The sequence below is a fragment of the Montipora capricornis genome, chromosome 7 (assembly GCF_036669925.1).
Source record: "Montipora capricornis isolate CH-2021 chromosome 7, ASM3666992v2, whole genome shotgun sequence".
Classification (NCBI taxonomy): Eukaryota; Metazoa; Cnidaria; class Anthozoa; order Scleractinia; family Acroporidae; genus Montipora; species Montipora capricornis.
This window is the reverse complement of record NC_090889.1, coordinates 24,058,561-24,078,560: the sequence shown is the minus strand read 5'-3', so window position 1 is coordinate 24,078,560 and position 20,000 is coordinate 24,058,561. Positions and strand designations below refer to the sequence as shown.

Here is a 20,000-nt window from a genome sequence, read left to right as displayed (position 1 = left end):
TCTAGGCATATTACAATACGATTTATTATCCATCTGTATTAATTTAAATTATTGTGCAGAAAACACATGAAACAAGTACAAATATTCCACGATATTGTACATTTAGTTATTGTACACTAATGGCTGTTGTACAGTAGAGAATTATTTGTTTGACTTAGTTTAGGCGCTTACGTTTCCCCGTGTTAGGACAATGTGCAAGCCAGCAAGCCATACAAGTCAACATGCAAGTGACACAGTTATTGAAAGCTAACCGCTTTAAAATGGGTGCTTACATGTAGACTTAATAACTGTTTATCAGCGCTATTTGAAATAGGTGCTTAGACTTACAAGCAAAATTTGCTTGGCTTGCATGACTCGCAGATTGTCCAGCTCCATTTGCCCCTTGCGTGTCAGGCACAAATCTGTCGCACGTTCTTGGTTGTTTACATCCACTTACTAAAGATTTAGTGTGAAATAGTCGGATAATACGTAGCGTCTTACATGTAGATGTTTTGGGGTGTAGTATTGTGGAGCTCCTCAAAATACAGCACAACTCGTAAAAATACTCAGGTATGCTACGCACCAAAACATCTAATTAGATATATTCGGTATTTGTCCTAACTGATTTAACTTGAAAATTAATCAAGCCAGCACCTTTAAGTTTGAACCCTTCTCTGTCTTAGTCATCAGCTGTTGGTTTTAAATTTAGTTTTAATTTTGTCTGATAAATCATACCTTTAATCAAACACCCAAGGAGTGTATATTATGATGTATGAACCTGCTAAATAGCTTAGAGTATGCAAGCCTTTAAAAACTGGATATTTATGATAGAACTGTTGCCAAGTATCAAATGCAGCTTTACTTGATATGTTGATTCTCCAGTTTTTGAATTTTTAATAAACACTGAAATTTGCTAATGCTTTAGTCTTGTTTTATTCAATATGAACTTTGTTTGTCATGCAAATCATAAATCGAAAGGTCTCCTTTTTTGGGAAAATCAATCCAAAAACCGCACTGAAAATATGCCATTCCGCAAATACAATGAAGTTTGACGCTCCTAGTCATGGGTTCCTGATAAAAATCTCGCAGACAATAGCCCACTTTGGAAAATACCATAATACTCTTTGTTTGTCCGCCCAAATTTTTAAAAAGCATGGTTTTTGTTTTCTCTTGGGACCACTGTAAGTCCCAAAAGAAACTGGAAACAATGCTTATGCAAAATTTGGGGGGACAATTGCCAAGAAAGAGTATTGTGGTATTTTCCAACGTGGCCTATTTCAGCATCTCTTAGCTATTTTTAGCCGCATTCCACACTTGACACCCATCCCTGTTATTTCCGGTCGCATGTCATAGCCAGCTGTCCAGCTGTCCATAAAGCAGTAACTCTCAACTTCCTTTCGAGATGAGGCATGAGAAGTCTGAGTCATGACTTCCGGTAAGCCTGCCGCATTGTGGGTAATCTACAACCGAAAGGAAGGAGGGTTTCTTCGTGAAAACAAGCATAACATGTATCTTGTTAGTGTGGTAGACGGTATTTCTGCCGGTAGCCTACGGACTATGAGGATTTAGGATGCAGATTTTCGAGAAACCATTCCTGAAGTGACATCAAGTATGGATTCTCTGCGGATCCCCGCAGGTTTGGAGAAGTTTCTAGCTCACGCCGAAAGCCTTCATCCTTCGAACAACGCTAAAGGAGAAAACGGCTTCGCTAAAGAATTTATGGTATGTCACTAAAAGAAATGCCCGCTATAGATTACCTTAAAATGATAAGAAATTTCGTTTACTCAAAGATTACCCTAATCGGTGTCTGAAATTAAGTGTACTGTTTATACGTAAACACAGGTTGATCGATAAACTTCACTTTTTTATGAATTCTTTAATTTATTCGAACTTGTTGTTCCTGTATGCTATGGTCTGTACCAAAGCAATGAACTTCAGCTTCCATGATGAAGCTTGAGAAATTGTGGTTTCAGTTTCGCATTGTGATTATAGAATATAGCTGCATCGTCAATGTCCTTGGTGCTTTGTGTATCCGGGTTGATATTTGATACTTCGTTTGATAGTTCGAAAATCTACATGTACAACAAACATTCAACTTAATTGAATTGATTATCCAGAGAAAATTGAGATTACTTACTTTTACAGTATGAATTTTTTAAAAATTATAACATTTAAAGAAAATATAATAAATCAATAATCCTGTTTGACGATAGTGGATGCTGTGGTTATATTTTATAAGCTTATATATTGGACGACATGAGCGATAATATCAAAACTTTGATAAAAGACGTCATACGTCTCATGAAACTTATTTTTTTATTATGTATACCATAGATTACAATACGTTTCTATTTTTGAAACAAAAATTGGTCTGTTAAACTCTGTGCCTTAAACAAACTTTGCACTAAATTATTCTGTTGCTAATTAACATGACTTTTGTTTCGAGGTCAGCGAAGGAAGAAGCAAAAACAGGATGCATGGAATGCATCTGGAAATCATAATTCGCCATCATTGTAGTCACAAAGAATAATTCCACTAATGCACAAACTGCAGCGACGCTATAATTCCAGTGCTTTGGGGATGTTCATTTAGGATCAAATTATTCAGAACTGGAAAATTTTGCGATTCTTGATTTCATATTTCTCAATTTGTTGATGCAGGGAGCAGAATATAAGCTGGAATAGAATATTCTACATGGTGGTCGATATTTACTGAGCCTCGAATATTGAATTGCTTAACACATAATGCACTGTATAATAGACCGTATTCATAAATGGCGGCCAATTTATAATTCTTTTGTCGAAGTGCAAATTAGCCTACCAAGCCTCATTTTAGAGCAAGAATTCTTTTCAATTCACTGTATGGTATCGAGGCTTGGTAGGCTAATTTGCACTTCGACAAAAGAATTATAAATTGGCCGCCATTTATGAATACGGTCTATTAGGACATTTGGGTGACCAAAAATATCCATGCAAATATATTTATATGTCAAACCATTCAATAGGCCATTTTCAAAATATCAAATATCTAGCTAGATAGTGAGGCTGTGAGGACAAAAACAATAGAAACATATTGGAATCAGAAATTTTATGTGAAAAATATTTGCATATCATCCAATGATTCCCTTGTCTTCGTTCTATACTCTCTTTCAAGCTGAATTTTAATATATCAAAAATTAAAGCCTGTTTAAGGTGTATACATTTTGGAATGTACCCAGTGATCCATCTACAAATTTAGATGAGCGAGTCCCTGGGTCTCACCAATCCATGAACAAGTGAGTCCCAAACCCATTCAATGAGTCCCATATTGAAGTTAGAGTCCAGTGTGCAGATATTAAATTAAGAGGCGCAAGCCATTTGGTGCTTTTTTAGTGCAGCATGCCTCTTTGGTCATGCCATTATTCTTTTTGTGCTTTGTGCCTACTTTGTAGTATATATAGTTTTCCTTTTAATCATACACCAGCCATGAAAAGACTTGAAGCCATAGATTGAAACATTTTCTTGGCTTTGTATGGCTTGATGACTTGGAAGCACTTTTATTTTCAGTGGGCTTATCTGTACTGTACTGTACTCATCGCTTTTGATGAATCGTGTACAACTTCGGCGTTTGGTGAATCTTGGGTGCCATGTTATGCATGCATGTTACAGTAGTTCGGCTGATCTCCTGTATCGCCTCTGGCTTCGGCAGTTAGTAAACAACTTAAGCTTTTGTTGTCCCTCAAGGAATTTCATTTTCTTTTTCGGAGGCATCTTGCACTTATTCTTTTTAAAAGCGAATGATCCAGGACCATGTGCTACATGTACATTTATGAACATAAAAACAAGTTGCAGATGTCTTGTTTTTTGAAGGTAACCGCTGTTCAATTTAGTGTGACATGTCCTGAAGGCATTCCACGCTTTTCCACCTGTGATAATTGAAGAGTGTCAATCTTTTTTGTTGAATTGTGGTAAAAAGTAGGTGACAAACATGATAGCCCTGGGAGTGAAATACATGTTTGCATCCAGATGGATGCACAAGGAAGTCATGTATGTGTCTTTTTTTTATGCATCAGAGACGTGAGACACGCAGGTAGATGGGTCATTTATACCAAACAAATGCTTTCAACAGTGATAATCATCTCTCCTCGACACAGCATTTTTGAGAGTATCAACAGCTTTCTGGGCTCTTTTTGTCTCAGATTTTCATCCTAATTTGGGTGCAAAAATAAGTGCTGAATTAGTGATCTTGCAAATCATTGCCAAAATATCTAGTGCTCACCAATCAGGCTTATTGTTTTTATTTTGTAGCAATTAAAGGCTTTGTCTTCTCAACTCAGGAAGGAACCAGGATACAGTTGTCATCATGGCGAGTTGGAGTGCAACAGGCCGAAAAACCGTTATAAAGATATTCTGCCATGTAAGATGTTTGCCTAAATTGCCACGATCTTGAGGCATGCACTCAAATCTCTCAGCGTCAAATACAGTCTTCAAAAACTGATCAACAACAGCCTGATTAGAGAAACACTTGATTAAACAATGGTTCTCTAATAAGGCTAGGAACAGTGAAAGTTGCACCTTCTTTAAAGAAAGGGACACTAATAACTACTTAATAACTGAGCCTTACCGTATTGACCGAGCGATAGCCAGGTCAATACAGCTATGCCGAGGTTTGAATTTTGCTGCAACGACCGAATGGTCGAGGTTATTAAGTTGTTTATTACATGTATATGGCTAAAAGAACAGTTCTAAAGAAGAAAAACCTAATTTGCATAATCCATAATCAGCCCGTGGGCATTACGGGAGAATAATTAATGCCCGAGCTCTTAGCCAATCACAGCGCACGTTATATAGGCCAGAAACACTAGCCATACAGGTATGATACATGTAATTACAGTTAATAAGTGCATCATTTCCATTTTTACACTTGGTGGTGCGTAAAAGGAATTTTTTTTTAGAACTTAAGTAACACTTAATTAGGGCCTGATTACATGGTGAGTTTCAGCCCAGGCTGAAATTTTGCTCCGCCCGCTGGGCTGAAGTTTTGTTGCGATTACATGATGAACTTCAGCCTGGACACCAAGCGCAAATTTCCATGAAAAAATTTACTGAGATGCGAAAACACAATCAATGCACATTTTCACATTCCTTTTTCAGCCCGGGCTGAAAATTTGATAGCGGTTACATGGATTTTCAGAAAACTTTTCTGAAAATCCTAGCCGACTGATAACACTTAAATAATACAGTCAACTCTTCGCTAACAGACACTCTCTTATTAAAACGGACAGCGCTACTTACAGACACCTTTGTCAATTCCCCATTTTACCTTTCAGTCAAACTCTGTATTCACACATTCCCGTAAGTGGACACTCTCATAAACAGATTTTTCTTTTGTTTACACTCTCTCTTAAGTGGATACCCCATGCATAATAATTGACTCTTGGCAATGAAATTTGTCTTTAATTTGCAATTCAAACAAAACTACGACCTTTGACTGGGTAACGGAACAGTGGGGTTGGTTTTGTTAAATAGCCACTTGTCCTAGGGAAAGCAAACTGTCCGTTCGTTTGACATGAACAAGAGTGCAACATGTATTTGTAGTGTCACGTGATGGGAATAATTCTCGTAAGCGGTCAGCTCTACTAACGGACGCTTTTTCCATTTCCCTATGGTGTCCGCTTTGATAACATTATTTTTGTTAACCGTGATGAAGACACTATAGGGGAGTGTCAAAACGTTAGGTCTTTGAATTGTAACTTTCTTTAAGCTACATTCAAATTTCTTCAAACCAGACTAATAGCATCAGAAGGCTACCCATTGTAACATGGACAGTCATATCATTTAATCATTAGTTTTTGACTCTTTGTATTACATTTGTTTATATCTGTTTTGAACGTAAAGGCAAATGAGAAAAAACAATAATGTTTTTTAAATTATTGGTAACGTCACCTTCTCAAAAAGACTAATACAGTTATTACATTATTTGTTAGTTGACTACAATCGGATCACTTTGCCAAGAATACCAGGTGTAGTAGGGTCAGATTACATCAATGGAAATTATGTGAAGGTATGAAGCAACCTGACTGGAATCATGCAGTTCTTTATGTGCACTTTGTCCTTGTTGTTTACGAAGCTCATTATCTGATCTTAGATATTTAAAGATCTGTTTACACTGCTCATCTGTAGAACTTTTGTAATAAAAAAAAACAAAACAGGGCAACAAAGATGGTGACATGCACCAAGAAAAATTGAACACCTCAGCAAGAAAACTTAATCAGTTAGAATGTTCGACCATACAGCATGAATTATCGTGAATTATGTTATTGTAACATCACAGCAGTCATCAGCATCATCATCATCATAATTTGCCTCATCGTCATCATCATTAACAGATTTATGAGCATTATCAGAATAAATTCTTTTATCATTGTTTAGGGACCAGATGGGAGTATATCATACCTTGCCTTACAAGGTCCTTTACCACGAACAATAGATGACTTTTGGAGATTGATAGCTTCCCACAGATGTCAGGTGGACACAACTAAGTTTTAGTGCATGTCTTAGATACATTCTTGCACTGTCATTGGCCAAATAAGTGATACATCATAGTAATAACTATTAACTAGTAATAATAATGTTAATAATCATGAAAAATAATTATTAATTAATGTTTATATTTAATAATAATGGCATAAATAATAGTAATAATAATAATAATAATAACAATAATAATAAAATATTATAATATTTGACGTTACTCACATTTTGACTCTGTTCTGTGCTTTTGGATTTTAACATTTAAAGATGTCTCTAGTAAATAATCGTACTTTGCCATTCTTAGCTTTAATATCTGAAGCGTTCTCTGGACATGTCTTACTAACCGAGTGTGAGGTCCGTATCATAAGTTACGGATCAAGTTTTTTTCCGTTGATTTATGGCCCATTAGCGCGAAGCATGTTGTCCAATGATGAGTCAACAGAAAAAAAAAGCGAGGACCTGTAACTTACATTGTACCGTATGGACCGAGAAATTGACTCAGGTTTAATACAAGGCTGCTGCGCCTGGGGCGCCTTTCTTGCGAGCACAGGCGACCAAATTTCTGAACGAGTAGCCCAAACAGGCACCTACCTTATCACAAGGTGATTCATCCTCACTTTTAATTAATTAATTCTGGGCTCTTGAAAAAGTGACTCAAGCTACTAACTTTTAATGTTGGAAGGCCGAAAGGGCTCCGGAAAATTTTTCTTAGGCAGCAGCCTTGGGTTAGTAAGGTATTTATTATATCTCCATGGTAATAAGGTGCACAGGAAAGGAACTAGTTGAAGTCAAGTGGAACATTCAACTGCCACAAGTCATTGGTGTGTGTAAAAATCAGAAAGACGAATACATGTAAATCTTATTTGGCTTCTTTGAAATACTGTAGTTGCTCCCAAGATTCATAAAGTTTCATACATGCCAGTTTGTTTCAAAATAACATTTAAAAAACTTGCTAGAAAAATTAATGTTGAATCAAAAATTTATTTCAAATTTAGCGGGTCATACTGTAGAATACAGCCCACTAGATAAGACTGAGAGATATATGATAAAGAGTAGTTATTGTTCCCATGGGTAAGTCTGAGAGATATATGATAAGAATACACATGTAGTTATTGTTCCCATGGATTGTTACGATGGATTTCTTTTCAATATTGCAATAATTCGACTATTGCCCACAAGTTAGACAACATTAACCACTCTTTCTATAACTGAGTCTTTCATCTGTTCTTTCTTTAAAATCATTTCTAGGTTGTGATTATGGTGTGTAAGGAAGTTGAAATGGGAAAGCTCAAATGCAAAAGATATTGGCCAGAGAGCCAGAATGAAAAGCTCAAATTTGCTGGAATGGATATATCACTGGTAATGATAAAATTTGTTATTAACATAAGTCATGGTTGAGTGGCTGTTGCATAGTTACATAAATACATACATCCACTTTATTTCTGAATCAGCACAATAATGGTTAAAGCTAATGCTTATGGGGTTGTGCATCTAAATTTATCTAAAGTACACTGTACAGTTACACATAATAAAGTAATAGGTTTACAATAATTTACAGTAATGTTGTTAAAAATACCCTTAAAACTAAGTGCTAAATCCTAAAAATACATGTATATAGAATCGTCATTACTGAAATTACCGTATTAATTTTGTTCCCAAGAAAGGACTCTGAAATGGGAATGAAAGAAATTGACCTGCTCCCAACCTTGTGGCTTCATACAAAATGTAGCTCAGTTGGTAGTCATTAGAGCATTATCGCAGCATCACAGAGATCATGGGTTTGAATTCCGTGGAAGCTGCCTGAATTTTTCAGGTGTCTGTAAGAGACAACTGCTTCAATTGTCCTGATAAGTTCCAGGATCACTTCCAAATTTTGTCTATAACTTGCATGTCAAATAAATTGTGTATATGTACATTTTCTTTCATTCACTACTGTAACAATGTACATTGTTCCAGGGTTTGTTTCTTTGCACCATCTTAGATCTGTCTTGCATAATAAAAACAATAATTTTGTAACTTTGCAGAGATGTTTACAAAAAAAGGTTATGTACTTGTACTCTTTGGTAAGAGAGTTGGCAGTACTTTGTTTAGTCAGAGCAGTTGGTGAGAGCCCTATGGGTATTCTGATGAGCAATTTACTACTCCACGGATGTGTATTAAAGATCCACATTCTTTAATGATAGAGTCAGCAATTAGGTTAGTCGGAAGATTTGACCAGTGCCATCCTCATAGGGTCTTCAACTGGGCACTTGTGTACCTTTACAGAAATGTCTACACTCTCTCTTGGAAACACCCACTCTTGGCTCTTTTCATGCAGCAATTTGAGACAGAAGTATGTTAAAATTACATGCCTGTATTTCAGTGAGTGTAATTTGATAAGCAGGCAGCTGTTTGGGTTGACCCTGAGTGGCCCTTGATGACACCACTGTTTTTAATGTGAATTGTTTTACTTCAATTGCATTTTGCTTTAGTTGTCAGAAGAAGACTTGGATGAAGGCTTTGTGATGAGAAGAATGAAGGTGAAATCTCCCCAAGTAAGAAAAATAGGCACGCAATGCGCTTGTGTGGTCGTGCAGTAACACAGTGCTGTATCGTGTCAACTGAGCTGTGTTTTGTCTTCCAGGAGATTCAAGTTACATTTTACCTTTGCGTAATATGTAACTCTAATAGTACATGTTGTTATATAGCATGATAATGTTTTGGTATCGTATATCATTATAGTGCCATGGTAGATCTATGTCTTAGGTAAATAGCCCCTTGAGAAGGCGTGGTTACTAGTAAAATACTAAATCCCAAAAAGATTGTAGAAAATAAAAGAGAATGGAGAAACATAGGCCTCGAGGCTGATATGTTGATCATTTTCAAGTTCCTTAAGTGAAACCCTATCGGGGGGAGTTAGTATTTGGACGGATGACCCCAAAATATACGACTCGCCATCAGAAACATGGGACCGAAAAATTCTATTTTAAGGCTCAAAAATGCGAACTAAGCAAGGTACAGATTTTGTTAGCCTGCTTTATGCAAAAGAAATACGTGTATTGATGCAAAAGTAAATAAATGTTGATACACAGTTTTTAGGAAGAGATGAAGAAGTTTTCAGGAAGTGGCAATCAAGAATAAAATATTTTGCCATTATAAAGCAAGAAAATTTGGAGCATGAAAACAACTTAAATTTTGAACCAAGAATATAAAAAGTTACCGTCAGCGAAAAACATTTTTGGGAGATTTTTTCTATGTTCAAATTTTTCTATAATTGTACTTTTGGTTGCACAAGTAAATCTCAAAATTGAAAGTGACATCGAATTCAACAGAGTTCAAGTTACCTCACATGTTTACTCGCGAAACAAAGGATACATCTGTGTCAAAATGATGGCAAGACACTGGGTTTTTGTTTTTGTACTTGTTTTTGTTGGTTTGTTTTTTTTTCTTTCAAGTGTTTTAAAGATTGACAAGAAATGTGCAAATTCAACACAAAGATCACAATAACCCAACTCTTGAGGTTGTTGACCATTGTTTCTGCAAATTCAAAAATTCACCCTCCTAGACGAGGTTATTTATCACCAGCAGCTGCTAAATTATAATTTATCAGCGTCACAAATTCATGCCGATTTTGGAGCTCATTTTGTTGAAACTCCAGCTGGCTTCCAGCTGACCTGTTTACATGTATGTTCGTGAGTTATGCACACACTACGGTTCTATTTGCCACCATGGTCTTACAATCACTCACTCTTTCAATCACTCACTCTTACAAACCTGGTGACATAGTATATAAGTGCACTACAATGAAGGTACCACAAAAACTGTATTGTACATACATTGTTGTAAACATTTATATTTATTAAGTATTATGAAATGTAAGGTTGCCTCAGAAAAAAATGGAGAGAAACATGAGGGACTTTGGGAACAGGCAACGCTATAATATCTGTATTCATCGTCGTTGCTCAACTACTTTGTTTCGCAAAGTTAAAAAAAGGTGGTAAATCATTGATCAAAAAACAACGTTTTGTTCTTTCTGAAAGGCCATGTTTCTACTTGTCAAGGCTGGTTACACCTGAATCTCAAGTCCCCTCATGGATTTCATTTGTATCAGAGTGTTTTTTTTCGGTTATGCAACACTTACAGACAGGCTTCCTATTTCAGGATGAAATGCTGGTAACACAGTTGCAGTACACTGCATGGCCTGATCACGATGTTCCAAAATCTGCAGCACCTCTCTTAGAAATGAACAAGACTCTTTCTAGTTTGCAAGGCAACAAAAAACAACCAATTTTAATCCACTGCAGGTTAGTGCATTGTATTTTTAAATGGTCAGATAGCTAATAATCATTTTCACAGGTCGTTGTTATGTCACTGACATTCCAAAGGTAACCTTAAATCTTTAACAGTATTACCTACATTGTATGGCTACAGTTTATTATCGCTCTAATTCCACTCTCGTTTTCAGAGATACTATTCGTTAAGTCGGTACTGATAATAACCTCTGGCGTGTTGCAGAATTCACTCAAATGCAATGAAGGCTCATCTATACAACTGCCTGCAAGCACATCACACCCTAAACTTTACTGCTAACGGTAAACTGGAAAGGATTACTGCCTCAGTGGATGAGAAAAAGTAGAGTTCATTTTCTATTAACTCATTTTCTCTTGCAGCGCTGGTTGTGGTAGAACAGGAACAATTTGTGCGGTGGATTATGCCTGGTCTCTTCTTAAGATGCAAGTGAGTTGACAAATAAATATTGCTAACCGTATTATTTTACCAGAATCTTTTACACATACACATGGACTCTCAATAACTCAAACCTCACGCTAACTCAAACTAAACTCAGCTTCCCCTGGATTTCCGTCGTACATAAATTACCACAATTTTGCCTTTGGTAACTCGATTCCTCGATAAGTCGAACCTCCCACTAACCTCAGGTCATTTTTGCCCTTGATAACTCGAACCATGTCTATAAGTATGTGACAAACCAAACCAAACAGTGTACTGTAGTCCAAAACATCTAATTTAATTGAAGAGGCACTGTAATCTTTGTCCTTTTTTGCATTACACAAAACGTGTCAGTCCAGTTCAGGTTTTGTTGGTTTAGGGTTCATTAAATGTTAACTTCAGTGCCTGTATCTTCATAAAGGGTTGCTGCTAATACATTGTAACTCCTTACTCCTGAAAGCTTGAACCTTTTCAATTTTCCTTGTAGGTTCATGTTATCAGGAGTCAATTGTAGTGTCCCATCATTGTGGTTCTATTAACCTCTACTAACTTTATAATCATGGACTCAATATTATACTTTTCAGAAAACAGACAATTTCAGTGTGTTTGATGTTGTATCAAACCTTCGAAGGCAAAGAATGGCAATGGTTCAGACAAAGGTAACCCCTGTCTTTTTCAGTTTCAATACCACTTTCCATCAGGAGGCTGCGTGGTCGACTTGTTTGTGCACCTGACTTGAAATGCGGAGTTTCGGAGTTTTAAGTCCCTCTCTTACTACTTGCTGAAGTTGTTCTGAATACAACTAAAGCAAGCAAGCGCTTTCAGATGAAATGGCATGCGGTCGAAATATAGGGGCTTGGTTTCTAGTCTTCCTCTTGAGACTAGTAAGCAAGCCCCCATAAATTATATTGCCGCACACCATTTCATTGGAAGAGCCTGCTTTGCAGGCTATAAACATCTTGGCTATACCCATAAATGGCTGACTGTTTCTGCTGGAACTTATTTTTGCAGATTAAGAACCATCCGCAAAATCTGCAAAAATTAAACCCCGCAAAATAAAAGTGCTACACGGAATATTATTGTGATTGTTAAAGATTTAGTGTATGTTGAGTTTATTTTTAATTGATAATATTGTGCCACTGCCCCTTACGCAAATGCTCAATGTGCTGTGTTCCTCGCATTTCCAAGCACCCATTTCAAATAGCGCTGAAAAACAGTATTTAAGTCTAAGCACCCCTTTTAAAGGGAAGGTGCGGTGGCCTTGTGGTTAGTGTGCTCAACTCTGGAGCAAGTGGTCTGCAGTGCTGGAAATAATTTTTCTTTATTCAGAGGACATATGTCCTTTCAAATCTTCCTTTTGGTCGGACATTTGACAAATTGGACCGGACATAATTTATTGACTGACAACACCTTGAAGAAGACTCAAGATGTGCAGGTGACACATGATCGGTCATCGTGTCCGATCATAATGTGAAATTGGCTGGACATTTTCAAAATTTGGTCGGACAATGTCCGATGACCGACTGTTATTTCCAGCACTGGTCTGGGTTCAGGCCCTGGCCGGGGACATTGTGTCGTGTCCTTGGGCAAGACACTTTACTCTCTTGGTGCCTCTCTCCTCCCAGGTGTATAAATGCGTACCGGCAAATCTAACGCTGGGGGTAGCCCTGCGATGGACTAGCATACCATCCAGTGGCGAGTAGAAGTACTCCTAGTCGCTTCATGTTACAGAAACCGGGATAAGCTCCAGCCTAATGGGCCACTTGGCTCGTAAGCAGACTTTACTTACCCATTTTAAAACGTTTAAGGTTAGGGTTAGAACATGTAATAATCATTTAAAATACAGGTCGGTGTACGGGTCCTGTACGAATAGCCACTGCATGTATTTTAATCTTCTTCCAACCCAGGTACTCGCTATCTCTCCTCCATTACACTTTTTCCGTTCTAATCTAACAGGAACAGTATGCCTTAGTTTACAAGGCTGTGGTTCATCTTGTGGAGGAGGAGTTAAACAAGGACGAGATAAAATCCCATACTTACGTGAATGTTCCTGTCTCAACGCCTCTAAGATCTCCTCAGGGAAACTCAAGTTATGACAATCCTGAGTTTTTCAAGGGTGTGGTTCGGTGGAAGGAGAGTGATAAACAAAATGGATCAGTTCCAAAGGCACCAGCAACAGCAACAGAATCAAAGACAGATAAAAGCGAATCTAAACAACGAACGACAAATAAAGGGAGTGGAGGCAACAATTCAGGTGTTGAAAGAACAAACGATATAAATGATTATGTAAATCTTCAATTTCCAACCAGAACTGGAGCAAATAATAAATTTGCAACTGTTGGACAAGGAACAAAACCCACGGTATCAGCAAAACCGTCGTTTAAGAAAGGAGATTTAGATAAAAGAGTTTTAAGTGCTAATGCAACGAAAGGCGGAGTCAGAAATGAGCCGAACTCTCCCACCGTTTCTGACTATGAGATACTTGCGGTTCCAGCGAGGCGAAAGTCAGGGAGTGACACAGCTATACAAAGGAAAAAAGATTCAGTAGGAGACTATGAAGTTCCACCACTGTCTGGTTCGAGTGTTAAAAAGGAGGAAGCCAGACATGTGGCTGAAGGTAGGTGAAGGGTACTTCATGTAAGCTAACTTTATGCTCAACTCATGCGCTTTGAATTTGTAAACTTTGTAAAATTGAAACTTGCTTTGTTTTGAAACGGGTTAAAAGGAAAGGAAAGGAACTTTATTTAAGTGTCCAGTCGTTCTAGCACTGGAGCACTAATTGGGGACACTGTAAACTGAAATTAACGATGAGAGCAAATCAAGTCAAAGGTTGGTTTTTGAGGAGAGGGGAAACCGGAGTACCAGGAGAAAACCTCTCGGTGCAGAGTAGAGAACCAAGAAATTCAACCCACATATGACGCCGAGTCAAGGAATCGAACCCGGGCCAGATTGGTGGGAGGCGAGTGCTCTCACCACGCCCTGATATTTGAGCCATAAAGTAGTTATCACTTGGGATGCTTTTTATTCCGGGCTTTATTTGGCTTTATTTGGCTTTATTTATTGTAGAGTTTTGGGTATCATTTTCTGAACATACATTTTGTATGATAAGTTGCTTGAAGTTCAAGTTTAGTTCGCTTCATTCAGTTAATTACTTCAATCAGTCGACGCTAACGCCAGTTCGAATTCTATAGAAATCGTGTGAACAAAGTTTTGGTTGGCCGATCATTTTGCAGGGGTTTTATTAGAAGCGGGGACCCGGGTATTTGCACCGGTCTACGCTGAGTACAGTACCCGCCTTTGCTCAAAGGAGGTCTCAAGATCCAAAGCCCGACCACATAAATTATAGGGGTGCCCGCTTACTCTATCGCAAGGTCCCTTCTTCTTTAAAACTTGATGAAACCCCTGATTTTGGAATAAACTGTTAAAGTGCTACTACGATCAAAAAGCACTTCTCGTTTTTCTTCACATTTTGAAAATTTCGAGAGAAAAACTATTTACAGTATTTTGATGGCAATGTTTTTATTTAACGGTCCGCCATTATTATGTTGGTGTGGTTGTGACAGATGAGCTCTCAGAGAGCTTGACTAAGGAAAAAGTGACGTCATTTACTTACTAGCTTAAATACACCGTGTGAATGCGGCTTATTTAGTATGCAGAACATGAAAGCCAAAAACTCTCTTGCTGCATACTAATTAAAGCGCATTCACACACTGCATTTTTTGGCTGGTGAGTAAATGACGTCACTCTGTTTTCGATCCAGATTGCTGAAAGCTTATTGGTCGGGAACGCACCAAGTAATTTTAAACCGTTAACTGCAAAAAGTGGAGTGAAAATAAACAGTCTTCCTCTTGAAATTACTGAAGAAAATTTCCTCTGTTGAACATTCAACGCAAGTTCTTTCGAAATGTGAAAAAAAACGACAATTTTTTTTTTCCATCGTAGTTACACTTTAATAGATCACATCTCATATTTAATTGCTTTTGGGGGCTAAATTCGCCACGTCACCTCTATTAATTAATGACTTCTTACTAGGTCTGCTAATTGATCTCGGAGATGAATCTCCTTCCTTACCGGACAAAAGGCACTCGGTTGGGTCCAGTGGATATGTAAATGTTTCAGGTAATGATCACGTTAAAATTATTTCACTGGTTCTTTTCTCTACATGACCATAGTAATTGAAAGTCAAATCGGTCACAAGCATTAAGTCACATAAGTAAAAATTCCTAGTGCGCTCTTCCAAGGCCTAAGCCTAAAAAAATAAACATTTTCTGCAATTTTCCATTAAGCTTATTGTCTGCAGTTCACCTTTCTCTGGCCTTTAACCTTTATATGGAGACAATCCTTCATTCTCCAATAATAAAATGCATAGTTTCCTTTTAAGTTAAGGTTGACTGGGGTTGTAGCAGGGTGGGCGCATTCTGAATTGGTAATTCGCTTAAATCTAGTACGTAAAAGTGTTTCCATGAACAAAGGAGACTAATGTTATTTCGCGCGCGCGCGTATGAAAAAACCTGGGTACAAGCAAAACCATCAACCAATTAGACAAAACTCTCCTTTGTTGTTTCCAAGAACTTTGGAATATTCATTGTTTTTGCATGACCTGCGCTTTGTGATTGGACGAAAAATCTCATGCCTCATTCTCATGCAGCCAATCAAAAGATAAACTGAATCCACTTGCCAGTTACTTTTTTGGCGCGCTTTGCACATACTATATTCGACTTCCCATTGGTCGATTTGATTTTTTTTTTCTGTTGTGATTGGCTAACTTAGTAGTTTATTTATTTCTAGTTATGCAAAAACCTCTCTTGTTCCTCTTAGTTATAGCCAACGCTACCAATTCACCTGGGAGTAGCTCCAACAGGGCAGCAAGTGTTCCAAATGTCCTCGATGGTACGTTCCTATCGAAAAACATTAGTTCGCAACCTCAAAATGCGGACCCTGTAGTGAATGACAGCAAAGCTTTTCGCACGGTCCCCACCAGAATAAAGTCATCATCTGGGCCTAAGCGCTTTCCTTTGACTGCAGGCTCGTTTGAAGATCCTCGCGAGAGTGGCGAGAATGGCTTTAAGGTTGTTCAGTCGCCGACTAAAGACACCGGAGATTATAGCCTTGTCGGAGCCACCAGCCCCACATTTCCGAATGAAGTGGAAAATCCTGCGTTTTTCGCACAGTGGAATCAAAACTTAGGATCACAGAAAACGAATCCATTGGGGAAAAGCCCCCCCAAAAAAGTCGAGAAAAGCAGGGCATGTTCTCCAGTTGGAGAATACTATTTATTGGGGATTCCCGGAGACGAAAACCAAATGCCGGTGTTAGCGGAATCGACGCCTAACATTGATCTTTGCAAGCAAAATGTGAGTGGTGTGTCAAAAGACACCAAACAAAGATCTGAGGTGGAATCTTCGTATGCAGTAGTTGGACAACCCCAGCAACAGCCACGGAAGATGTCACCTACACACGCAATGACAGGAAGTGCTCAGAACAGTAGCGTTTCAACTGGTTCTCCTGGTTACCCTATAGCGGCCAACAGGAACCCCATTATAGACACCTCATACGAAGTTATTGGACAGAAGTTGCAACAGCCTGGAAAGAAGTCACCGGTGTCGTCACGTGCACATGCGGGTGGAAGTTGTCAAGACAGCTTAAACGACTTCTCCTATGCTGAAGTTAGCAAGCCTACCATATGCCCACCAAACTCTGACAAAGATAAGCCCTTGCGGGATAAAAGAGAGAGCGTTCCAGAGTCTCGCGGAAGTCAGACTGAAGGAAAAGAATTGCATGTTGGCAAAGGTATTAGTTTCAGTTAGGAGTTAAGAGTAACGTCGACGAAAACGCGTTATTAGAAATCCTACGGGTTAAACGTTACGATTTGAAGCCAGTCAATCACGCGCTTTGCAGGACGCACAGAAAGGAGGGCAAACTGGGCACGGAAAAACCTGGAGAGGGAGTCCGCTTTCCCTCGTGGTCTGAAAAACCATTTCTTGTTTCTTCTGAAAAAAAAAACAACCTGTTCTGTGGCAAATCAAGGTCCAGACGGTGTAAAAATGACACGATTTTTCGGCCCGACATTATGGAACGTTTCAGTTGTAACACCCGATTTTTGGCCTACTGGAGGTAAACGAATCGTTTGAACAAAATCGTCATTATATACTTGCCAACCTTTTCTACGTCAAATAGGTGAGAATTTCGTATACATGCATTCTCGAATTTTAGGAAATTCCCGGCGACTTTCTTACATTGCCGAAGTTACCGAAAGATTGTCCAGCTCATCAAACTGAAACACGAAGTATAAGCTTTTGATTTTGCGCTCAAACGAGACCTGATTCAGACTTCCAATTCATTCTTCCAGTTTTGGATGGAAAATTGAACGAAATTTTTTCACGCTACGAAGTCGTCTGAAAATGTGAATCAGCCTTGAGAAACGATCATGATGAATGCGTGTGATTGGTGCTTTTAATCCGTTGGCGTGAGACACGTTAAAATACGTCTGAGTTTGCAGGTATATAAATATTAAGTTAACAAATCAACTAGTGAGTCTTCGAGCAAAATTACCCCAAGATTGGTCAGCCTGCGATCTGGAGATTTTTTGGACGAAAATAGGCCTTTTGCAGCTAGTGATCTCGTGGTACATACGGTATAGTTATCGGAAAGGGAAAAAGGATGCGTTTCAAGAAGGAATGAAGTTCATTGTCATCGAAGCTCAATGGTCAGCTGAATAGGTCTTCGAAGCGGCAGGTACAAAACACAGGTCACAGGTCACAGGTCATTGTTTTACCAATACATAAAGTATCCTAAACATTCATAAAAGCTAACCTTAGGCCTAATTTTTTTTGTTTAGGCCTAATTAGGCCTTAAGTTAGCTTTTATGAATGTTTAGGATACGTTCTGTATTGGTAAAACAATGACCTGTGACCCATGACCTGTGTTTTGTACCTGCCGGCTATTTTACTGCAGACTTAGCGGTACTCGAGAAGTGCTCTTGATCTTTGTTTATTTGCCCTTGTTTTAGATGTTTATGCTGTTGTGGTGAAGCCTCCCAACAGTCCGAACATGCCAGCAAAATTTGTTGGCTCTGTTCCAAATCTAAGGAGTCAAACGTCGTCTAGCAGCCTGAAGGTCAGTCATTTTTGCTTATTGCTTAAATATATAACTTCGTAAAGTCAGACTGATGGAAACGAATTGCATGTTGTCACAGGTATTAGCTACAGTTAAGAGTTAAGATTAGGGAGTTTGAGCAAAGACGCCAACTACGGCAACGAAAACGTCATTCCAAAATATAACCTATTTCTATCGCAAGTATTTCGCGATTATTCCGTCTTGTTCACCTTGTACAATACGGGCAAACTATCCTGCAACTGGATGGGTACGAACGGTTTTAAAGTCAGAACAGAAAATGAATGGTTCATTGTTATATGCTCACGTTGTCGTGAAAACCTAAGATTTTGTGATTTCGCGTTGTTGTTTTGTGAGTACGAAGTGCGTGCTTCAGCACTTTGCTTGAACTCCCTGTTATCTGAATGGGTGATCGTCTGGGATTACCTCGTACTGTATCGAGTCAGGCTGGCGTAGAGGTCATTCTGCGCGTCTTCCACCTCTGCCATCGTAAGTGCTTCGTTTTAGTCGATCTCAACGCGACTCGAGGGTTTTCCTCCCTCGTCAAAATCGACTTCAGCTACTGTAGTTACATCTGCCTGTGGTTCTGTTCTCCGGGATCATACATGGAACGCATCACAGTGGCTCCCATTGTCGTCTTATACATTCTTTCGGCCCCATTTCGTCGAACTGCACCCTTCGTAGAGTAGCCATACTTTATATTTCATCTTCCTCTTCGGTTCGGATCATGCGTCCTCGGAGGAAATAAAAACTTAATGCGCATGCGTGGAACTAACATTCATCTGAAGTTTCTTATTCACGTCGAGTTTCAACTTAAACACCATCCCAATATGAGAACTTTGAATTCAAATTCTGCTTAAGCGTTGCTAAATACCTCCTCATCTCAACCCAGGCACAAGGCTGGTTATAGTTTCCAAAAGAACATTTGTGGCTCTACGTCGGTGGGAGAGTAAAACACATTTTTCAAGCGAGTTGATAAAGATCGAATTGCCACCGTGAAAAGATAAAATGGCTGAGCTTTCGTGCTAAGGGCTAGCGCTCAAAGCGTCAGCCATTTTCTTTTCAAGGTGGCAATTCGACCTCAGTATTGATGGTTTGCGTCTGACGTCATGGCAGCCATTGTTGGTGTTCAGAACGATGCAGTAAAATTGTTTTGGGAAGCCGCCATGTTGGTTTTCAAATTGTCATGCAAATTAGCCATGTGTTATGCTGGGGGGCAAACATTGGAATAAAGGCAAATTGCGGAAACTCGGGACGTCGAAATATTGAATTAACATTGCTAAAAGTACATTTTAGAATTTAGAATTAAGTACCTTTTATAATAATTTTATATCTTTTGATTGCCTCCGACATTTTGACTTTCTACTTCGTTATCTGCTAATTTTTCAGTAAAAAAAATCGCAGTAACTTGTGCAAGCATTCTGTTGTACTACTTAGGTAATAAACATTCAATGAACATGAAACAAATCATCTGTGTGGCCAAGATGTTCGTTATAACCCCTCGAACTTGTGTTGTTTGCCCCCTCAGAAGTGTGTAGCTAATTTGCATGATAATAGCAAATCCAACATAGCGGCTATCGTGAATAAGGTCTATTTGACTCTATTATTATGCAAAACTTGTTTGGTCATTTCCTATTGTTTTGTACTCCAACATGGCCGTCACATCACGTGGATGCAAACCAAGAATAC

General features: G+C 38.5%; 2 protein-coding genes across 2 annotated transcripts in view; both read left to right on the top strand.

The window, feature by feature from the left end:
- The window catches only part of LOC138056514 (uncharacterized), a 10,313-nt gene extending 9,417 nt beyond the window's left edge, over nt 1–896 (top strand). Inside the window, exon 5 of the mRNA XM_068902329.1 lies at nt 1–896. This exon is cut by the window's left edge and continues 720 nt beyond it. The gene's annotated coding sequence lies outside the window, so the exon portion shown is untranslated.
- Nucleotides 897–1,428: 532 nt separating this feature from the next.
- Nucleotides 1,429–20,000, top strand: part of LOC138056512 (uncharacterized) — a 26,865-nt gene continuing 8,293 nt past the window's right edge. The window contains exons 1-13 of the mRNA XM_068902328.1: nt 1,429–1,701; nt 4,266–4,374; nt 5,945–6,021; nt 6,390–6,485; nt 7,740–7,850; nt 8,963–9,025; nt 10,632–10,774; nt 11,141–11,207; nt 11,783–11,857; nt 13,155–13,815; nt 15,231–15,317; nt 16,017–16,988; nt 18,208–18,314. Coding sequence (XP_068758429.1) covers nt 1,591–1,701; nt 4,266–4,374; nt 5,945–6,021; nt 6,390–6,485; nt 7,740–7,850; nt 8,963–9,025; nt 10,632–10,774; nt 11,141–11,207; nt 11,783–11,857; nt 13,155–13,815; nt 15,231–15,317; nt 16,017–16,988; nt 18,208–18,314 — 2,679 coding nt within the window. The 5' untranslated portion in view covers nt 1,429–1,590. The remainder of the gene's footprint in view (nt 1,702–4,265; nt 4,375–5,944; nt 6,022–6,389; nt 6,486–7,739; nt 7,851–8,962; nt 9,026–10,631; nt 10,775–11,140; nt 11,208–11,782; nt 11,858–13,154; nt 13,816–15,230; nt 15,318–16,016; nt 16,989–18,207; nt 18,315–20,000) is intronic.